Consider the following 21825-nt stretch of genomic DNA (forward strand, 5'->3'; position numbering starts at 1 on the left):
ATTCTCCTCCTAAGTTACTGCCTTCGTCTTTACTTATAGCTGTCAAACTTCACCAGTTTAAAAAGTTAATGCTTTGTTCTAAGTGTTTTATTACATGCTTGTTAAGGTCACAAATTTCGCCTTTTGGTGGTGTGGTTTTCTACTAGGTGATTGCGTGTGAACAGCAATTGGATACCACTTACGATGCCAGATGTGACACTTGGTCCCTGGGTATAACGGCCATTGAGTTGGGTGATGGAGATCCTCCACTAGCTGACCTGCATCCCATGAGAGCACTCTTCAAAATACCAAGGTCAGATGACTAACATTGGGTCCAGTATCTGCAGCCTGTTTTTCTTCCTCCAGCCACTGAGTGTTCATCATGCTCTTCATGGAGATGTTCAGATACATTCCAACAAGTTGGGAGCAGAAGAGCCTGGAATATTATTCTGCTTCTTCTGAGACATTGTATTTGTTCAGTAGTTGCATTTCCCTGGTCTAAGTAAAAGAGCTTTCTCTTGATAATCAGTGTGTCTTTCTCTCTTTTGCTAGGATTTGATCTCAGAAAATAGCGTTTCCTCCCACTCTTTATCAGTTTCTCAATGAGTCAGTGAGGCATCAGAGTCCATAGCTTGTGCAAGTGTTTTGCTTTGTTTTACCTACCAATCTAGTAATATTTTACTACTTGCTAAGATTTCCCTTCATTCAGAACTTTAAAATAATATTATTAAGAAAATTATATATAAAATTTATCCAGAAAATAATGATTTTAAACATGTTAATATTTTGAATAATGTTAATATAAAACAATAAATTTAGAAGAATAACCTCTTTTGGTGCCATGAAAACACTTGACTATTTATGTACCTCCCACCCCTTCATGTGTGTATCAACAGATTTTCCCCTACTATCCTATTAACTAATTTCTTTAAATACTATTTTCTATGAGTGGTGGTTAGTCCCTAGATGTTTCAGATAACTAATGTGAAAAGACTGCCTATAATTATTAAATGTGTTATTTTAAAATATCTTTTTAAGGATTTTGCCTTAATTATAACGCAGTGCACACCCAGAGCCTGTGATGACAGGGATCCGAAACATTAGAATATTTGGCATCTAACTAAATTATTATAAGACCAAAACATTTGAATTCATTTTTGCCTTTGAATTTCTTGTCCTATCTATATGTTCCAAATTATAATACCTTGGCTATATATCATCCTTTTACATACTGCTTATTTTGTAAGTGGAGAAACAACATTACAGAAAATAATGGAAAACCTTCTGTATACTAAATCCAAGACATTTCATTAATTTTGAAGAAAGCAGGAAAAAAATCTGTAGTTTCTAACTCCTATTGTCATTCAGTATGTAAGGTGAAGTTGTGTACTGCCTTAGCTGTTTTAATTGTGGATTAAACCATCATATTTAGTCTGATGTTATTACTCTTGGTGATAATGCCACATGAAGGAAGGATGACACTGTTGATAGATATTGTACCTAGATAACAGGCAATGTGCAAAGTAATTCTAGGAAGTGCATCATCTTGGTTATTTCTTAATTATGTCTACCACCAGTGGAATTCCAAGAATACTGACTATGGTAATATGGAGAAAAAGAGGATCTGAAAAGCTACCCAGTTCTGAGTGTTCTGAAATAATCCACACTTTGTTATTCAAAGCAAGCCAATAAATCTCATAAAAGGACATTTTCAGGAGGACCAGAAACAAAACAACATTTCTGCAGAAAAGAATTACTTCTTTTAATGTGCAAATCAGCAATCTTCAAATTGTCCTCAGGATTGTGAAATGAGCTTAGTCGTGATCTGGGGTAGATGAGTAGCTGCACTTTTCTTTAATGAGCCTGTACAAACTGTACATTAATTTCATTATAAGCTATTTAAGGAGTAATGCAGAACTGAAGACAAAGTATTTCCATTTCACTAATGAAAACAAAGAGCTGTTAGAATTAACATAAAACAGCACTTCAGCAAATTCGACTATCATGGTTGATCAATGTTGCTTGATTGCAGAGTTAGATCAGCCTCATTTTCAAGTGATGTTCCTTTGTATTCAATGAATGTGCCAAAAAATATATTTGTTCAGTTTAAACTGAAAGGAATTAATAAAATTGTTAAAGCTGTATTCACAGCTTTATCGCTAATAATATTTTTCAGTTCCTTAACACTTTGTAACATGTTTCCTGCTGTGTGTCCATTAACAACAGAACAACTCATAAGGGCATTCTGCTGTGCCACTCCCTGGCACACTTTCCTTCATATTCCAAACAGGCCACTTCTGTGTTCCCTGGATGTTCCTCAGAGACTTCATTGGGACTCATAGGAAAAAAAAAAACCTTTTCCCCAGCATCTATTGTTTCTATTCTGTTAAGTATTGATGTTTCCCCCTAGAGCTAGGTAAAAGCAAGAAGACTCTTTAAAAGAAAAAAATTAGTAGTTGGAAAAATCAGGTCATATGTTAAGTGCTTTCAGAGAAACAAAGATTGTGTCATTTTGTATAAAGAAAGATGTGTAATGATTTATCTGTCTTGGAATTGGAAAAAGATGGAATCCTTGATTACAACTGGCACAACCTGTGATTGCATTAGTCTATCTCATTTTGCACTGACTGACCAATACACAGAATCTAACACTGATTCTTATTTTTCTAGGAATCCACCCCCAAAACTAAGGCAGCCTGAGCTATGGTCAGCAGAATTCAATGACTTCATAAGCAAGTGAGTAAAAAGAGTGTTTTAAAAAACCAAAGAAATTCCCTCCTGCTATATAACTAAATCTCCTCCTGTTGCTTCTTATCTGTTAAATGGCCCCAGAGATTTCTATTATTTTCTTCAAAGGAAGCATCTATAGTGTCTTTTAAATGTTCTGTGAATTTACCATTGCTCAGATAATGGCCTTAGGGTCATGTTTATTCACTTATCAATAGCTATGCTTCTGTGGACCCTTTATAATCAATGGACATGGTCTTCTGTTCACCTGTGTTTTGCCTATGAGTGTCATTTCATATGAGATGGGTCTCAGCATACTATTAGGTTTCGCTTCTTTATCCAGCTTTATCCTCTGTGCCTTTTAATTGGGGCATTTAGCTCGTTTACATTCAATGTTAGTATTGGCTTGTGTGGATTTGATCCTGTCATCATGTTGTTAGCTGGTTGTTATGCAGACTTGTTTGTGTGGCTGCTTATAGTGTCACTGCTCTATGTACCTAACTGTGTTTTTGTAGTGGCCAGTCATGGCCTTTGCTTTCCATATTTAGCACTCTCTTCAGGACTTGTTCTAAGGCAGGCCTGGTTGTAATGAATTCCCTTCACATTTGCTTGTCTGAAAAGGATCATATTTCTCCTTTGCTTATGGAACTATAGATGCTTCCACACAGATCCTCAATGGAACTTAGTGTCTGATGTATTTCTTCCAGTTTCCCCTCTGAGAAACATTTCCTGGTTTCTGCCAAGCAGTTAGTATTCTGTCCTGGTTGCTATTGGTTTGGTTTCTCTTCCTCTATTAACATTGCCAATTGTATTTAGCTTACCTGTTTTGACATCTTTCTCTCTAACTAGACAGTAAGCAACTCTAGGGCACTGAACGTGCCTTACTTGTCACTGTAACTCCAGAGTCTAGCAGAGTGCCTAGTAGCACATTAACGATTTGATAAAGTTTTACATGAATAAAATAATTTCATATGTGACTCTTCTGAATACATAGATACAATTACTACAGATGTCAGAAATTAATGCATTCTGTTAAACTAGAGGAAAACTAAGAGCACTTGTTCTTATTTTTTAGACATTGGCATTCTTATTCCTTAGCATATTTTAGCATTCCTGGGAAATATATTTTTTGGTTAAGCTCAATGAAATAAATTGCGTAATTACTATAATACCGATTAGAAATGGCACTGCTCAAGCCAAGGCATGAGTTTCATCTTTTTATGCTTTTTTCTTCTTTTTTAATATCCCCAAATGACAGCCCAATTTTCTCATAATTGTAGACTCTGTGAATTGCAGGGTTAAAGGGGTCTTGGAAAGTTGTACAGCCCAAGTTTATATCCAGAGGTTAAATCCTTCTCAAACATGTGTACTCAGTGGCTGCCCAATCAATACTTAAATATCTCCAGTCAAAATAATATTTCCCAATTCAGCTCATTCTACTTTGATAAGCCTCACTCTACTCTTGAAAAGTTCTTCCTTAGACTGACCTGAAAGCTGTTTCTCTCTTGATTCCACCAACCAATTCTGGGTCTTTTACCCCTTGTGACCACTGAAAACTACTTGAGTCCTTCTTTTAAATGTTCAAAGTCAGCTGTCACAGCTGGTTAAACATTCTACGTTTGTTCAAATGCTCCTCCTGTGCTGTTGTTTCAGGTGCTCTCAATGGCCCTGTCCTTTCTCAAGAATATGCTCTGGTTGAACCTATCAAGAGGTGCAACATGCATTAGTACATCTGCTGTATGACCTCAAAAAATACCTATTGACATGGAATTTCAACATCCTTAGCTGAGTGGCCTTCTCAATTGGGTTACCAGTTTTATCACATAGAAAGAAACAGATCAATTGAGAAGCCTTTAAAAGCATTTATGAAGGGAAAGTGCATTGTTTGTTTTATTTTTAGATAAGCATTAAATTATAATGACTTCATTGTCATTTATCTGCAGCTACTGACTTGTAAAGGAGACTTTGCAGTGGAGACATTTTAATTATCACTATGCAATAATCCTTGCTGGGAGACGACAGAAGTGGTATTTAGTTGAAAGTTGGTATCACTGCAGCTTAATCACTCACAGATGTGTGCACTTTCACAAACGTTTCATCACATTGCAGTTTGCTATTTTTGAGAGATTAAAAATTGCAATTAATATATTTTAAGCTTGGGCTGAGCATTTGTGAGGAGCATCACTCTTATGTGTTAGATTAATTTTTAGGAATATGAATAATAGTTTCAAAACTCTAACTTATCTAACAACTGCATGTTCTTTTTTGCCAGTGCAGGTGCTTGACTAAAGATTATGAAAAACGTCCAACGGTGTCAGATCTTTTACAACATAAATTCATTACTCAAATTGAGGGCAAAGATGTGATGTTACAAAAACAACTAATGGAATTCATTGGCATCCATCAATGCATGGGAGGCACAGAAAAGGCCAGGTAATCAAATAGTATCTTGATTCCAAAATCCAGAGATTATTGAAAGATTTTGAATAGTTTAATAATGCATTAGTTTTTAAGGTGAATAAAATTTGGAGGTAATGGGGACTTACATGAAAAGTGAATGTCACCTGTTGAATTGCATCTCAATATTGGTAAAATTACCGGCAACACTTTTATTTTTTTTGAAACGGAGTCTCACTCTGTCGCCCAGGCTGGAGTACAGAGGCACCATCTCGGCTCACCGCAACCTCTACCTTCTGGGTTCAAGCGATTCTCCTGCCTCAGCCTCCCAAGTAGCTGGGACTACAGGCCCCTGCCACCACACCTGGCTAATTTTTTGTATTTTTAGTAGAGACGGGGTTTCACTGTGTTAGCCAGGATGGTCTCGATCTCATGACCTTGTGATCCGCCCACCTTGGCCTCCCAAAGTGCTGGCATTACAGGCGTGACAGGCAGCACTTTTTAAACAAGTTTTAAGAACGAAGAATGTAAACTTCAAAAGATCATTTTTGTGTTGGTATATGTTTTCTTGTATTTTCTGCTTTTCTATAAAGTAAGATATCTTAGATTTGGGATTAAAAAAACATAAAACTTGAAAGACCTTTCGGCACTATTATTTGTTCATTTTCCCTGGTTAAATTTTATTTAAGATCATTTTAAATATCTTTGTACATCCTATTGGGATTTTAAATAGCATATAAGTTTATTTCAGGAAATTTAAAAGTCACAGAAAAATATACAATGGAAAATTAATCAAGTATAACATTTTAATCTGTAACCTTTTAATATCTTCTTTTTGGGTATACTTTTTTTTTTTTTTTTTTTGAGACAGGGTCTCACTTTATCACCCAGGCTGGAGTGCAGTGGCACCATCTCTGATCGCTGTAGCCTCGACCTCCAGGGTTCAAGTGATTCTCTTTCTTAAGACCCCTCAAGTAGCTGGGACTGTAGGTACGCACCACCATGCCTGGCTAATTTTTGTATTTTTAGTAGAGACAGGGTTCTGCCATGTTGCCCAGGCTGGTCTTGAACTCCCGAGCTCAAGTGATCCACCTGCCTCAGCTTCTCAAAAGGCTAAAATTACAGGCATGAGCCACTGTGCCCAGCCAGACATTTTTAAACATTTTTAAAACAAAATTGTAATAGTATTATATGTGTCCCAGAGACTGTCTACTTTCACTGAGTAGTGAACATCCATATAATTAAACATTCTTCTGACACAAAATTTTACTGGCTAGATAACATTCCCTTGCCTGACAATTTAATGATTAATTTAAATAATTCCATACATCTTGGCTGTTACTGTTTTTACTCTATCAAGTAACTGTGTAATGAACAGAGTTGTACATTAATTTCTTACTGTTTTCTTAAGATAAATTCCTATAGATGGTACTATTAAATAAAAAAATTATTAAAGTTAAATTTATAATTTCACTTTATTCTTGAGAATCATATTTGTTTCATCCCAGGAGCATATCACTTTTTAAGGAGTTGGAAGAAGTGAATAGGACATTACTTATTTGAATTCCTGTTGGGAATGTACACATTTAGTTCCCATTTGTTTAATGCCTGCTATGTGCCAGATTTTATGTTAGGACTTTATTATGTTATCTCATGTGATTTTACAACAAATCTGAGGAAAATATTTTATGATAACCCATTTTCACAGCTGAAAAAAATTGAAGTTGGCAGAGGTTAATTAACTTGCACAAGGCTGCACAGGAAATAAATGACTTAGCAAAGATTCAAATTCTGATCTTAAAGCCCAAGCTTTAATTCACAGGAGTAAATGAACTAATGATGTGGATGGTCTTGGGAGATAATAATCCATGCCTGTTTGAGTTTACAGCTTTGCTGCAGAGACAGACCTGATATACCTTTAATGAGGAAGAATTAGGTGACAAAAAGAAAGAAGTAGATATGTAGTTTGTAATGAGGAGATAATCATGCCCATCTTTTTATCTTTGTGTAAATGTAGTTTCATAATCTGCTGCAACCTCATTCTTCCCAAAATAGACAACAAATAATCAAAATAAACAGAAATTGAGGTGTATTCACATTGTGTAGGAGGTTCAATGTCGAGAACTGTGAAGGATCTGAGATACTGCCCTACCTGCAAGCTAACAATTTGACCTGCCACAGTTTCATGAATGCTAGTAGCAGACACAAGATTCATGGATGAGAGACTACTCATTGCCAAGCTGACAGCATGAGTTTATGTTCACATTGGTTCTCCTTGCCCACTAGAGTCCTAGGGGAAATGTGGAATAGATGGATGTTGTGTCCACACTTGGCTTGCCTCATAACTGGGAAACCCTGAACTTGGGAAACTACAGTCTTTTAAATGGGCTGCTTGCATGCTTGCCCAAATTTTGCCTTGGAGGAAGCATTACTTTACCATCCTGGACACCAGATAAAACTTCCATCTGTCCTAGAGGGAGACAGTATTTTTAATTTCTAAGGCTGTTTGCTATACAAACATTATTGAAAATATAGTCTGGAACAAAAGCTAATATAAGACATGCAGAAATATGAGAGAGCCATGAATAATTGTCTCCCATTGTTCAAGCATCATAAGAATAGCTGCACTACACAGCATTTAGATTGTCATTAGATTGTCATGCTTGTACTGTAAGTTTCAGTGATTATTGGGCACAGTGTTATGCCCAACACTTTCTGACTCTGAGACACAAGATGTAGTCTTGTTTATCCTCTTAAAAATTCAGAATATGCTTTCAGTATGAGAATTCATTATATACTCAGTTATGGAAATTTTGCAGTTGTTATTTTAAGTATTGATCCTCTCTCATTTTTTTCACTTTTTATTCCTGAGACATAAATGTTGGAACTTCCTATTTTACCTCACATGTCTTGTAATTTCTCTGTCATGTTTGTCACTCATTTATCAATCTCTGCTACATTCTGAATGAATTCTTCAAAATTGTTTTCCAGTTCACTAATTTTCTCATAGAACTGGGCCTAGTCTAGATATCTTGTATACCAATATTTTTTTCATGCTGATATCTATTATACATCAACATCTATATTTTTCATTTCTATAATTTCTTACTTGGTGAGTGGTTTTTTTGTTAACCACTCTTTTCATATCTGAGTTTTCATATCTGGCTATTCATTTTTTCTTTTGGGGGAAAGTAATTCCATTTTTCTTCTCTTTGATCTTAAACATACTTTTTAAAAGTAACTCTCAGATTTGCATTTCAGCACAGGTGAATTGTCCTGATTATTGAGTTCATTTGTTTATTTAATATTTGGTTTCCTTAGTCTAGGGTTCAGAATTGTAGTTTGCTTTCTCATCTTGAGTGGGAGGTTTTCTATTTTGATTTTTCTTTCCTTCTGCATTCTGTCTATTTGGAGGGTTTTTGCCTTTGCCATTACTGGTTTCAAGATTCCCCAGGGCCCATCGTGATTTGAAGGAAACTGCAGATCTAGTTGCTGAGCCAGTGGGAAGTAGATCTTCTGCCTCTCCATCCTGACATCTCAAGCACCTAGCTCCATATAAAAGGAAGAAGCGGCAGAGAATTTTCAATCTTTTTCCCAGGCAAGGAACCCCATACTCAGCCCCATTCTTCCCACGACATCTCGGTCAAGGCCTTCATTGTGAATGTGTGTTTTAGTTCCTTTACTCTCCAGGCCTCTTTTTCCCGTTTTTGGTGCCTGACTTCGAATCAGCCTATAGTTTCTGCCCTCTTACCTGGTGTTTTTGTTTGCTCTGTTAGGTCCACTCTAATGCTCTTCTTGTTTTAGAAAGTATCTTTGTCTTTTTAATTTTACTTTTTAACATGTAAGAAATATTTTATTTTTTACAAACATATGTTTGGAAGAGGTGGGAGTTGAACTTGAATTTTTACCCACAACACTCTTTTGACTATGGATCTTACTTCAAAGGAGGAGGAAAGATTTTCCTGCCCTCAGCATGCATATTCACACTAGTCCCAAAGTGTCAGACATACTCAGGCAAAAGAAAAGAGGCTTGGTTATGCCGCTGGTAACACATTAAACAAAAGCTGTCTTCTTGAAAATCATGAAAAATAACGATTTGTCACAGTTTCTGATGTTGGTAAAATGGATCAAAAAATCTGATTGTATTAAATCTACATAGCTAACTCAAAGCTGACATTTTTCTTTTTGTACATGATATCATCCTTTAGAATTGAATTGAGGCATGTGCGTGGCAGGATAATTTTTTTAAAATTAAAGATTCAGCTTTAAAGAAAACGGTCCTAATATAAATTGAATGCAAACTGAATACTTTATAAACTTCCTTGTTGGGAGGAGGTGGAGTATTGGGAGATACTGTGGAATGGATATGAGAACTTTCTATTTTAAGTCAATACCTGAATATAAAACACATCACTTTTCTAACTTATTCAACTATTCTGAAGAATTAAGACCATGTTGTAATACACTCCTCGAAAAACAGGAAAGCATTTTTCACATGAGTTAAAATTGACAATGTTAGAAGGCAGACTAAATTGGTAGAAACCCTAGTTATAAAATATTTTTAAATAAAATTTTTCTTATGACTCGTATTTTTAAACTATTGACTATCTGATTTAATAGGAATAGATAAAAGTCATTTGTAACTGAAATGTGCTATTCAGAATTCTTGACGAAAACAATAAAAGCCCACTTAAAAAGTAAAGCAGTTTAGTGGACAGTATTGGATGGCTCAGAGAATGGAGAGGATGGGAGAGAGCCAGGTTTAGTCATGAAAGCAGGGGGCTTCAATTGTCCTTCCTCAAGAATCACCAGCTAAACGGCTGCCACTGAAAACCACCCACCTGCCTCTCACATTGCCTGCCGTGACACTAGTTTCTTGAATGCCACATCCCACTCAAAATATTTGTAAACTGACTTTGAGCTTTATGTTGCTTCCTTGAGGTTCTAAGTTCCATACTCGACCATCTGATCGCCCACGCGTAGGTTACAGGCCCACACAGGTGGTGAGAGACACTTGGTCTCAGCTCATTTCTAGTTTCTATGTGAGAGGCAGAGTCCTGCCTGCTAGCCATTTTGAAATTTCTTCCCCACAGCAGACAGGTATTTTTAAGCTGTTGAAGCAACAGATGGATAGCCATTATATGGAATATTTTCTATTCTATTTTAGAGACAGAGTCTCACTGTTGCTCAGGCTGGCCTCAAAATTCTGGGCTCAGGTGATCCTCCTGCATCAGCCTCCTGAGTAGCTGAGCTTACAGGCACAAGCCACCACATCTACCTCCTGTATGGAATATTTAACACTTCCTACAATTCCTTCTTTTATATGTCTTGAACATTTGCCTAAAAATATTATTTAAACTATGATTGTCATTTATCATAAAGAAAATATCTAACCCAGCATCTACTTAAATGATAACAAATTCCAAATTAAAACTTCCTTTTTTTGAAAGTCATATTATTAACATGTTATCATCTTAAGTTTTCTTTGTGTTGTATATACAATGCAAAATAACTTTAATATTTTACTTGATACTCTCAACATGCTAGTGGCAATTACCTTTGACATTTATAGATTGTTATATTTTGCATATTATTTCATAGAAATAAAAAGGATTTAGTAACTCCTTTTTCTTACTAATGTTGGTTTCTTAGACCAAAAATACTGGCTGTGTTTGTGGTGCTGTTGCAACTAGTCCACTTGTCCTGGCATCTGTGGTTTTCCGGCCAGAATATAAGGCGTATTTGAGACATGTGTGGAAGGATTAACAAAGGAAATCAAACTAAAAATTGACTATCAAATCAGTGTTAAAAGTACCTGCAGGGTGCAGTGCCTCACGCCTGTAATCCCAGCACTTTGAGAGGCCAAGGCGGGTGGATCACGAGGTCAGGAGTTCGAGACCAGCATGGCTGACATAGTGAAACCCCCTCTCTACTAAAAATACAAAAAATTAGCCAGGCGTGGTGGTGGGTGCCTGTAATCCCAGCTACTTGGGAGGCTGAGGCAAGAGAATCACTTGAACCTGGGAGGCGGAGGTTGCAGTGAGCCCAGATCATGCTATTGCACTCCAGCCCAGGCGACAGTGGGAGACTCTGTCTCAAAAAAAAAAAAAACCCAGCCCAAGCTGTCAATTCCTTATTAGACTTTATGTAATGTAAATTTGCTCAAATAGGATTTTGATTTTACAAAACAGAACAATGAAAAGAGAAAACAAATCAATAGGAAGTAATAATAGGGTTCCTTCCATGTGGCACAATGCATGACTCCATTTTATGTTCTATTTTCTGGGCAAGATAATTTTTCTTTAATGGCTGTGACTATGTCATGGTGAGAATTATTCACCCTTTGGAACATGTATGCTTTTCCTTAACACATGAGACTTTAAGAATGCTATCTCCATTGCTTTACTAACAATTATATTTTCAATTCCCATCTCCATGTGACTGAAAGATACTTCAAACTCAACATGTCCAAAATTAAACTTGTGATAGTCCATCTAAAATGTGTTATTTATTCCCTTTCTTATTTTATTTTATTTATTTTTTTGAGACAGGGTCTTACTCTATCACCCAGGCTAGAGTGCAGTGGCATGATCTCGGCTCACTGCAACCTGCATCTCCCGGGTTCAAGCGATTCTCCTGCCTCAGCTTCCCAAATAGCTGAGATTACAGGCGCCCACCACTGTGCCGGGCTAATTTTTGTTTTTTTTTTTTTTTTTTTTTTTTTTTTTAGTAGAGATGGGATTTCACCATCTTTGCCAGACTGGTCTCAAACTCCTGACCTTGTGGTCCACCTGCCTCGGCCTCCCAAAGTGCTGGGATTACAGGTGTGAGCCACTGCAACCGGCTGTTCCCTTTTTTATTAATGACACCACCACTTATCTCATTATGCCAACCAGAAATCTAGGGATTATCTTAGCCTATTCCTCTCTCCTACTTTTCATTTTTAGTCCAAATCAGGACTAAATTTATTACGATCTCACTCAACATCAATTATGCTATAAACTTTGCTACCCTAGAAATCACGGATTGAGATGACTTCCATGTTGTCTCAACATTTGTTGAGGCCATTGTATAAAGGTCTGGATAAAGGTTCTCCACAGGGGTCTGACAGCTGAATCCTTTATACAGCCTGTGCTCTGGGGCTAACTTTTTAGTAAACAGGATAAGACAAGCACATAAATAACCATTATACAAAATTTCAATCCCATTTCCACTAGCAGGGGCAGGACGGCTTATCCAGGAGGTGGCCTTTGAATCAGCACCACGGGGGATAAACTGGACTAAATCATGTGAAGATAAGAGTTACCATAAGATGAACATTATAGCTGGAAAAACAGCCTGAGCAAAATCATGAAATCAAGGATAAGCTGACAGAAAGGCAAGCATTTAATCAAGCTGTAAGGGGAAAACCCAGATATAGGATTGGAGAGGTATACTGAGACCAGACCCCTGTGAGCACTGAAAGTCAGATTGATAGGTTTGACCTGTGTCCATGACAGCCCAAAGTGGGGAGTACCCCATCGCTAGCTCTTAAGTCACCTGTGCCCTACTGTGCACCAGCCTTTTGTTGGTTCTAAAAGGTAAATTATGGATACACCAAGACAGACTACAGCAATAATTTTGGATTCATTTTGCTTGTTCCCAGTGTGACCATTTTCTTATATGTTTCTTCCTAACTTTAAAATTTTATATGTTTTTGAAGGTAGGGGGAGTTGGTCCCAACTGTGTTTAATTATCATCTATCTCTAAATGTGCTTAATTGGGTCTTATCCTTCTGCCATCTTCTATTGCACGAGAGTGGGTGCCCAGCCCTTATTACAGACACTTGAATCCCAACCCCTGCCTTGGACTGCCAGGATGGCAACTCCACTGTCTACAGCAGCCCACTCAAGCTGGGGACCCAGACAGGAGTATTTCTCTTCACCTAGTTCAGTGTAAGTTGATTCTAATGACTCCGTAGATGAAGGACTGTAAGTGTCTCAAATTAAAATTAGAAACAGGAGAGCACCATTCTGGAAAACAAGATAACCTAGAGTTTGCTTTTATTCAGATAGGAATCGATCATGAATCAAGAAACTGGATAATGACAGCTCCATCATTAAAATACATGGCCATTTGCTATGACCAGATCTAGTTGCTAGTCTAGAAAAAAATAGAAAAGGAGCTACAGATCACATAAAGATAATTCTAATAATAATATTAACAAAGGCTGATGTTGATTCAAGTGTCGAAAGGATATGAATTTGCTTCAAAATTATAGTATGTATTTAATAAGCTGTAATAGGCAAGACAGGGGCTAGTGTCTGGATATTTATATATTTAACATATTGATATATTTTAATATTGGTATATATTTAACATGTGGACATTTATTTGTTTCTATGTTTTTGTGTTTATTTTTAAATGGATTGTGTGTGTGTGTGTGCGCACACATCATTTGTGCTTATATTCTAAGTAAAATTTTATTTTAGAAGATTCTCATCTTATCTTGGCTAAAATAAAAAGTGGAGGAATTATCCCTGTCAGTGCTAGAAGGAAAGGTCTCATAAAAGAATATCCTGGTAGCTGTGTCCATCCAAGATGGACAACTCAGGAAGAAACAGATAAAGCTGGGGAATATAGCAAGGATCCCTCTAGGACTAGGAAATTTGGAAAATATACAATAACTTACCCTTTTCTGTCTTAAATATTTCCTTATGTCAATCTTCAGTAACTTCTCTTCCAGAAAAGCTCCCAGAATAAAAACTAAATGGCTTTTTAATGTGGTCTCCAGGAATTTTAAAAGGAATAGGAAATTGAATAATTATTCCCTGGAGAAGGCCATTGTAAGTATCTCTGCTCCTGAGTAGCATTAAATAAAGGAATTCAAGTAAATAAAAAGAAGCAGTTGCTGATACTACAAAAAAACTGTAAATAATTCTGAGAATAAGTTACATTGTTGCTTCCAAATGAAACAACATAAAGAACCATGGTGCAATCTGCCCACTTGTGCTAAACACCTTGTTCAATTCCTGTCTTTATCATGCCACTTCCCCCCTGCCAAATAATTATACAATCATAGATTATTATTGCTGGAAAGGAGCTTTGAATGTGGATCCTTATTTTAGAGATCAGGAAATTAAATCTCAGAGAAATTGAATCCTGCCTTCTGAAACAATAGCCAGTTAATGACCAGCACAAAGTTGTAACTCAAGTATAATGATTTTCAGACTAGCTCTTTTACTAGTTTCTCTTTTCCTCACTAGTGTTAGAAGTTGGAGGTCACAAAACTGATGGGCAGATTTTGTTTGAGCTACTTTGTATGGTTTACTCATAATGAGCATTTACACTCAAATTTTATTTTATTTCTTTGGTATACTGCAATTAGAGTTTGCCTTACTAGGTAGAATATTCAATGGTCAAGGAATCTTTGTTCATGTTTTCCCTAAGACTTTTTTTTTTTTTTTTGAGATGGAGTCTGGCTCTGTCGCCCAGGCTGGAGTGCAGTGGCCGGATCTCAGCTCACTGCAAGCTCCGCCTCCTGGGTTCACGCCATTCTCCTGCCTCAGCCTCCCGAGTAGCTGGAACTTCAGGCGCCTGCCACCTCGCCCGGCTAATTTTTTTGTATTTTTTTTAGTAGGGATGGGGTTTCACCGTGTTAGCCAGAATGGTCTCCATCTCCTGACCTCGTGATCTGCCCACCTCGGCCTCCCAAAGTGCTGGGATTACAGGCGTGAGCCACCGCGCCCGGCCCCCTGTGACTAGTTTTTAATTAAATTAAGGATACAGAGTGTGGAAACAACTAAGTTTAAAATGGGTATCTAACTTATCCTTGAAATGTTTGGGAAATAATAATTTAGGAACTAGGTTTAATGACACATGGATATGGGTGTTGACAATCATCAACATAGTGATATTTTCATTTCTTTTGGAAAGAGTCCCTCATACCTATGATGAGTTTAGGGGTTTACCTGTTATTAGTAGTCAAGCTCTCAGCAGGGGCCAACAAAACTCTGCATTCAGTGAAAAAAAGGCCTGGATCATTTTCTCTAGTAATTAATACTGTAAGTTGTACTGCACTCTGAGATTTTTTAGCCTATTTTGTGTGTTCTATGTGATCTACTCTTCAGTCTTTAGTTTCATTTAGGCTTAAAATGGCAAGTTGTCAGTGGCTCCCATCACGAGTCACTGATGACAGTAAGTGTTCCTATAAGGACCAACTTGCTCATCTCTCCCTGTGGATCCACCCACATTGTAGCCCCTGGGGCCACTGCTAGTTGCTGAACCTGCTATGTATCTTCATTCCTCTCCATTTTGGCTCATGGAGTGTTCTCTCCTTGAAATCTCACCCACCTTCATTCTCTTCTTGGGAATATACTTAAAACCAGTCTCCAACTGTTGGCACCTTTGAGAAACCTTTCCCAGAAGTTCTGAGTATGTGTTTACACTTCCTTTCCTCCGTGGTCATACGTCACTTTGTTCTTACTTCAGTTAGACACACCTGGGATAGAGTCCCAATCCTGCCATTTATTAGTCTTGCCATGAACTAATTTTGTGACTCTGTACAAGTTACTGAACCTCTTAGACACAGTTATACCCTATTTATAAAATGAGGACACCAATAACACCTACCTGGTAAAGGTGAGAGAATAAATGAAATAAAATAAACAGCATGAAGCACCTGCACAACATTAGCAGTCACCAGCATTTTGTGGATAGTTACATGCATCTGTATTTTACAAATCTTAATCATCTATGTCTCCAGTGCTGAGTCTAGTACTTTGCATGTAGTAAGTGCTCAATAAATATATATTGTTTGGAATTGAAGAGTTTGGGTTGAGATCTGAAATAGAATGCCTTGATTTGGCTTTATATGTTCAATAGACACAATTAATAGCGTGTTTAGCTATTTATTACTGTGAGAAAAAAATTGGAGAACCAATTAACATGGAAGACTTTTTGAGATAAAGATTTTGAAATTTTGTTCTAAATTTTTTAAATAGATACTTCCAAATCTATTTTTATATATGGTGAGAGATAGGGATCTAGTATCATTCCTTTGCATATGTATACCCAGTTTTCCCAACACCATTTATTGAAGAGATTGTCTTTTCCCCGTTGTATGGTCTTGGCACCTATATTAGTCCATTCTCACACTGTTCTAAAGAACTACCTGAGCCTGGTAATTTATGAAGTGAAGAGGTTTAATTGATTCACTGTTCCTCAGGCTGTACAGGAAGCATGATTGGGGAGACCTCAGGAAACTTACAATCATGGTGGAATGGTGAAAGGGAAGCAAGCACATCTTCACATGGTGTCAGGAGTGAGAGAGTCAAGGGGGAAATTCTACACACTTTGAAGCAACCAGATCTCATGAGAACAGAAAGGAGGAAGTTCGCCCTCATGATTCAGTCACCTCCCACAGGGTCCCTCCCCCCAACATTAGGAATTATAATTCAACGTGAGATTTGGGTGGTGACACAGAGCCATATCAGCACCTTTGTGAAGAAAGAGCTCACTGTGGGTGTATGGACTTATCTCGGGGTTCTCTATTCTGTCCCATTGGTCCATGTGCCCATTTTTAGGCTAGTGCCCTGTTATTTGGGTTACTATGCCTCTGTATAATTTGAAGTCAAGTAATGCGATTCCTCCAGTTTTGTTCTTTTTTGCTTATGATGGGTTTGGCTATTCTGGGTCTTTTGTGGTTCCATATAAATTTTAGCATTGTTTTTTCTATTTCTGAAGAATGTCATTGGTATTTTGGTAGGGATTGCAATTAAATCTGTAGAGTGTTTTGGGTAGTATGGGCATTTTAACAATAGTGATTCTTCCAATCCATAAACATGGAATAGCCTTCCATTTTTTGGTGTCCCCTTCAATTTCTTGCATCAATTATATAGTTTTCATTGTAGAAATTTGTCACTTCTTTGGTTAATTCCTAGGCATTTTATTTTATTTGTAGCTATTGTAAATGGTGTTACTTTCTTGATTTCTTTTTCAGATTGTTTGCTGTTGGCATATAGAAATGCTACTGATTTTTGTACGTTGATTTTGCGCTCTTTACTGATTTGTTTATCAGTTCTAATAGTTTTCTTGTGGAGTTGTTTAGGTTTTTTCAAGTATACCATCATATCCTCTGCAAACAAGGATTCTCTTTATTTCTTTCTCTGGTCTGATGGCCCTACCTAGGACTTTCAGTACTATGTTGAATAACAGTAGGCATCTTTTTCATATTCCTGATCTTAGGGAAAAGGCTTTACATTTTTCCCCATTCCGTATGATACTAGTCCTGGATCTGTCATATGTTCCCTTTTATTTTGTTAAGGTATGTTTCTTCAAAACCCAGTTTTTGAGGGTTTTTGTGATTTCAATTGATGCTTAATTTTTCACACGGGTTTTGTCCTTCATTCTGTTAATATAATGTATCACATTGATTGATTCGCATATGTTGAACCATCCTTACATCCCTGGAATAAATCCCACTTGCTCATAATGAATGAGTTTTTGTTTATTTGTTTGTTTGTTTGTTTTGAGATGGATTTTCACTCTTGTTGCCCAGGCTAGAGTGCAATGGCATGATCTCGGCTCACCACAACCTCCGCCTCCGGGGTTCAAGTGATGCTCCTGCCTGAGCTTCCCGAGTAGCTGGGATTACAGGCAGATGCCACCATGCCTGGCTAATTTTTGTTGTTGTTGTTGTATTTTTAGTAGAGACGGGATTTCTCGATGTTGGTCAGGCTGGTGTCGAATTCCCAACCTCAGGTCATCCGCCTGCCTCAGCCTCCCAAAGTGCTGGGATTACAAAATGTGTAGTTGAATTTGGTTTGGTAGTATTTTGTTGAGAATTTTTGCATCAAGATTCATTTGTGGTATTGCCCTATAGGGCTTTCTTTCTCCTCTACTTTTCAGAATAGTTTGAGGAGGATTAGCATTAGTTCTTTAAATGTTTGGTAGGCGTCAGCAGTGAAGCCATTGTGTCCCAGGCTTTTTTTGCTGAGAGAATTTTTATTATGGCTTTGATCTCATTACTTCATATTGGTCTGTTCAGGTTTAGGATTTCTTTATGGTTCAATCTTGGTAGATTGTACGTATCTAGGAATTTATTTATTTATTCTAGATTTTTCAATTTATTGACATATACTTGCTCCTATTAGCTACCAAAAATCCTTTGAATTTCTGTGGTATCAGTTGTAATGTATCCTTTTTCAATTCTGATTTTACTTAATTGGGTCTTCTCTCATTTTTCTTAGTCTGCCTAAAGGTTTGTCAATTTTCTTTATCTTTAAAAAATCAATCTTTTGTTTCATTGATCTTTTGCATTGCTTTCTTCATTTCAAATTCATTTATTTCTGCTCTGATCTTTATTATTTCTTTTCTTTTACTAATTTTGAGTTTAGATTGCTCTTGCTTTTTTAGCTCTTGCCTACATCATTAGGTTGTTTATTTGAAGTTTTTTTTTTTTGATGTAAGCACTGATAGCTATAAATTTCCCTCCTATAACTGCTGTCATTGTATTCCATAGGTTTTAGTATATTGTGCTTTCATTATAATTTTTATTTCAATAAATTTTTCAATTTCCTTCTTTAATTTTTTTTTTTTTTTTTTTTTTGAGATGGAGTCTCGCTATGTCGCCCAGACTGGAGTGCAATGGCGCCATCTCCGCTCACTACAAGCTCCGCCTCCCGGGTTCACGCCATTCTCCTGCCTCAGCCTCCCCAGTAGCTGGGACTACAGGCGCCCGCCACCACGGCCGGCTAATTTTTTGTATTTTTTTTTCAGTAGAGACGGGGTTTCACCGTGTTAGCCAGGATGGTCTCGATCTCCTGACCTCGTGATCCGCCCGCCTCGGCCTCCCAAAGTGCTGGGATTACAGGCGTGAGCCACCGCGCCCGGCCTCAATTTCCTTCTTAATGTCTTCATTGACCCATTAGTTGTTTAGTATCATGTTGTTTAACGCTTTTCCTGTTTTTTTTAAGTGCACCTTGCTGCCATTGCTCATTTAATTTTACATAAACATAATTTTTGAGACTGCAGCAAATCTGACTGATTTTCAATGTGAAAATAAAATATAAGAACTCTTCTTGGAGTTATTTCAAAACAGAACTAATGTTAGAATAGTCTGAATCATCAGAATTGTCTATTTTGGAAAAATCAGATTCATCAAATGAATCTTCAGCCAACAATTGTTCAAGAACGATGTTAACATGACTTGGAGGGATGCTACGCTTTCTAGGATTTGACATTTTCAGCAATTGAGAATTGTTATATTTTGTAAATGAAAATACCACTACCAAAACCAGAATGCTATAAACAGAATGTTATCTTTTGTTTCCAAAGTCAATATACAAGAGAGATGCAAAAATAATAATAAAGGCAAAATACTTCATGGCAAAGTTATCTTAGGGTAAACACTGCAGCTACAAGCACCACCAGCAAGTATTGATGGGGCAAATGGAAAAAGGGTTAATTTCTATGTGTTTGTATAGTTTCCAAAAATGCTCTTGTTATTGATTTCTAGTTTTGTTTCATTGTGGTCAGAGAAGATGCTTGATATTATTTCCATTAAAAAAAAATTGTAAGACATGTTTTGTCACCTAACATATCATGTATCTTTGAGAATTACCCATGTGCTAAGGACAAAAATGTTTATTCTGTAGCCACTGGATGAATGTTCTATAAATATTTATTAGGTCTATCTCATCTATAATGCAGATTAAGCCTGATGTTTCTTTGATGATTTTCTTTCTAGAAGATCTATTCAATGCTGAAGGTGAAGTATTTAAGTCTCCAGCTGTTATTTTATTGGGGTCTATGTCTCTCTATTTAGCTCTAATATTTGCTTTATATATCTGGGTGCTCCAGTGTTGGGTGCATGTATTTACAATTGTTATATCCTCTTGCTGAATTGACCTCTTTATATTACATAGTGACCTTTTTTGTCTCTTCTTATAGTTTTTGTCTTGAAATCTATTTTGTCTGGTATAAGTATAGTGACTCCTGCTTTTTTTGGTTCCCATTGGCATAGAACACCTCTTTCCATTCCTTTATTTTCAGTCTATGTGTGTCTTTTTAGATGAAGTGTGTTTCTTGTAAGCAACAGATCATTTGGTTTTTGTTTGGGTGGTGGTGGTGGTTGTTGTTGTTGTTTTTATCCATTCAGCCACTCTATGTCTTTTGATTGGAGAGTTTAGTCCACTTAACTTCAATATTATTATTGATAAGTAAGGAATTACTCCTGCCATTTTGTTATTTGTTTTCTAGTTGTTTTGTGGTCTTCTCCTCCTTCTTTTCTTCCTTGTTCTCTTCCTTTTAGTGAAGGTAATTTTCTCTGGTGGTATGACTTAATTTCTTGCTTTTTTTTTTATGTAACTGCTATATGTTTTCTGATTTGAGGTCACCACGAGGCTTACACATACTATCTTATAACCCATTTTGTAAGCTGGTAACAACTTAACAATGTTTGCATAAACAAACAAACAAGCAAAATAAAAACTAATAAAACTCTACACCTTAACTTCATTCTTCTGCTTTTTAACTTTTTGTTGTTTCTATCTGTACCTTATTGTACGGTCTATGTCTTGACACGTGATTGTAGTCATTGTTTTTGGTTGGTTCATCTTTTAGTCTTCCTGCTTAGCAGTAATTTACCGTAGTTACAATATTATAATATTCTGTGTTTTTCCTTGTACTTACTGTTACTAGTAAATTTTGCACCTTAAAATGATTTCTTATTGCTCATGAAAATGCTTTTCTTCCTAATGGAAGTATTCCCATTAGCATTTCTTGTAGGACAGGTTTATTATTGATAAAATCCCTAACTTTTGCTTGTGTGGGAAAGTCTTTATTTCTCCTTCATGTTTGAAGGATATTTTTGCCATATATACTATCCAAGAGTAGTACTTTAAGTATGTCATGTCACTCTCTCCTGGCCTGTAAGGTTTCCACTAAAATTTCAGCTGCCCAATGTATTGGAGCTTCCTTGTATGTAATTTACTTCTTTTATCTCACTACTTTTAGGATCCTTTCTTTATCTTTAACCTTTGGGAGTTTGATTATTAAATACCTCGAGGTGGTGTTCTTTGGATTAAATCTGCTTGGTGTTCTATAACCTTCTTCTTCTTGGACATTGATATCTTTTTCTAGGTTGGAAAATTATTATCCCTTTCGATAAACTTTCTACCCTTCTTTCTCTACTTCCTCTTTTTAGCCAGTAAGTTTTACATTTTTCCCTTTTGAGGGCATTTTCTAGATCCTGTAGTTGTGCTTTATTGTTTTTTATTCTTTTTTCTTTTGTCTCTTCTGATTGCATTTTCAAATAGCCTGTCCTAAAACTCACTAATTCTTTCTTCTGCTTAGTCAAATCTGCTGTTAAATCTGATGCATTCTGTAATGTCAATTGCATTTTTCAACCCCAGAATTTCTGTTTGATTATGTTTAATTATTTCAATCTCTTCGTTAAATTTATCTGATAGAATTATGAATTTCTTCTCTGTGTTATCTTGAATTTCTTTGCGTTTCCTCAAAACAACTATTTTGAATTATTTGTCTGAAAAGTCACGTACCTTTCTTTCTCCAGTATTGGTCCCTGGTGACTTATTTCGTTAATTTGGTGAGGTCATGTTTCGCTGGATAGTTTTGATGCTTGTGAACATTCATCTATGTCTGGACATTGAAGAGTTAGCTATTTCTGATAGTGTTTGCAGTCTGGACTTTTTTGTGCCTGTCTTTCTTGGGAAGGCTTTC

General features: G+C 36.6%; 1 protein-coding gene across 1 annotated transcript in view; it reads left to right on the plus strand.

Moving 5' to 3' along the window:
* The window catches only part of MYO3A (myosin IIIA), a 266051-nt gene that overhangs the window by 80125 nt on the left and 164101 nt on the right, over positions 1 to 21825 (plus strand). The window contains exons 8-10 of the mRNA XM_033208976.1: positions 147 to 292; positions 2650 to 2715; positions 4984 to 5139. Coding sequence (XP_033064867.1) covers positions 147 to 292; positions 2650 to 2715; positions 4984 to 5139 — 368 coding nt within the window. The remainder of the gene's footprint in view (positions 1 to 146; positions 293 to 2649; positions 2716 to 4983; positions 5140 to 21825) is intronic.

The sequence above is a fragment of the Trachypithecus francoisi genome, unplaced genomic scaffold, assembly GCF_009764315.1.
Source record: "Trachypithecus francoisi isolate TF-2019V2 unplaced genomic scaffold, Tfra_2.0 Lachesis_group9, whole genome shotgun sequence".
In the NCBI taxonomy this organism is placed as follows: Eukaryota; Metazoa; Chordata; class Mammalia; order Primates; family Cercopithecidae; genus Trachypithecus; species Trachypithecus francoisi.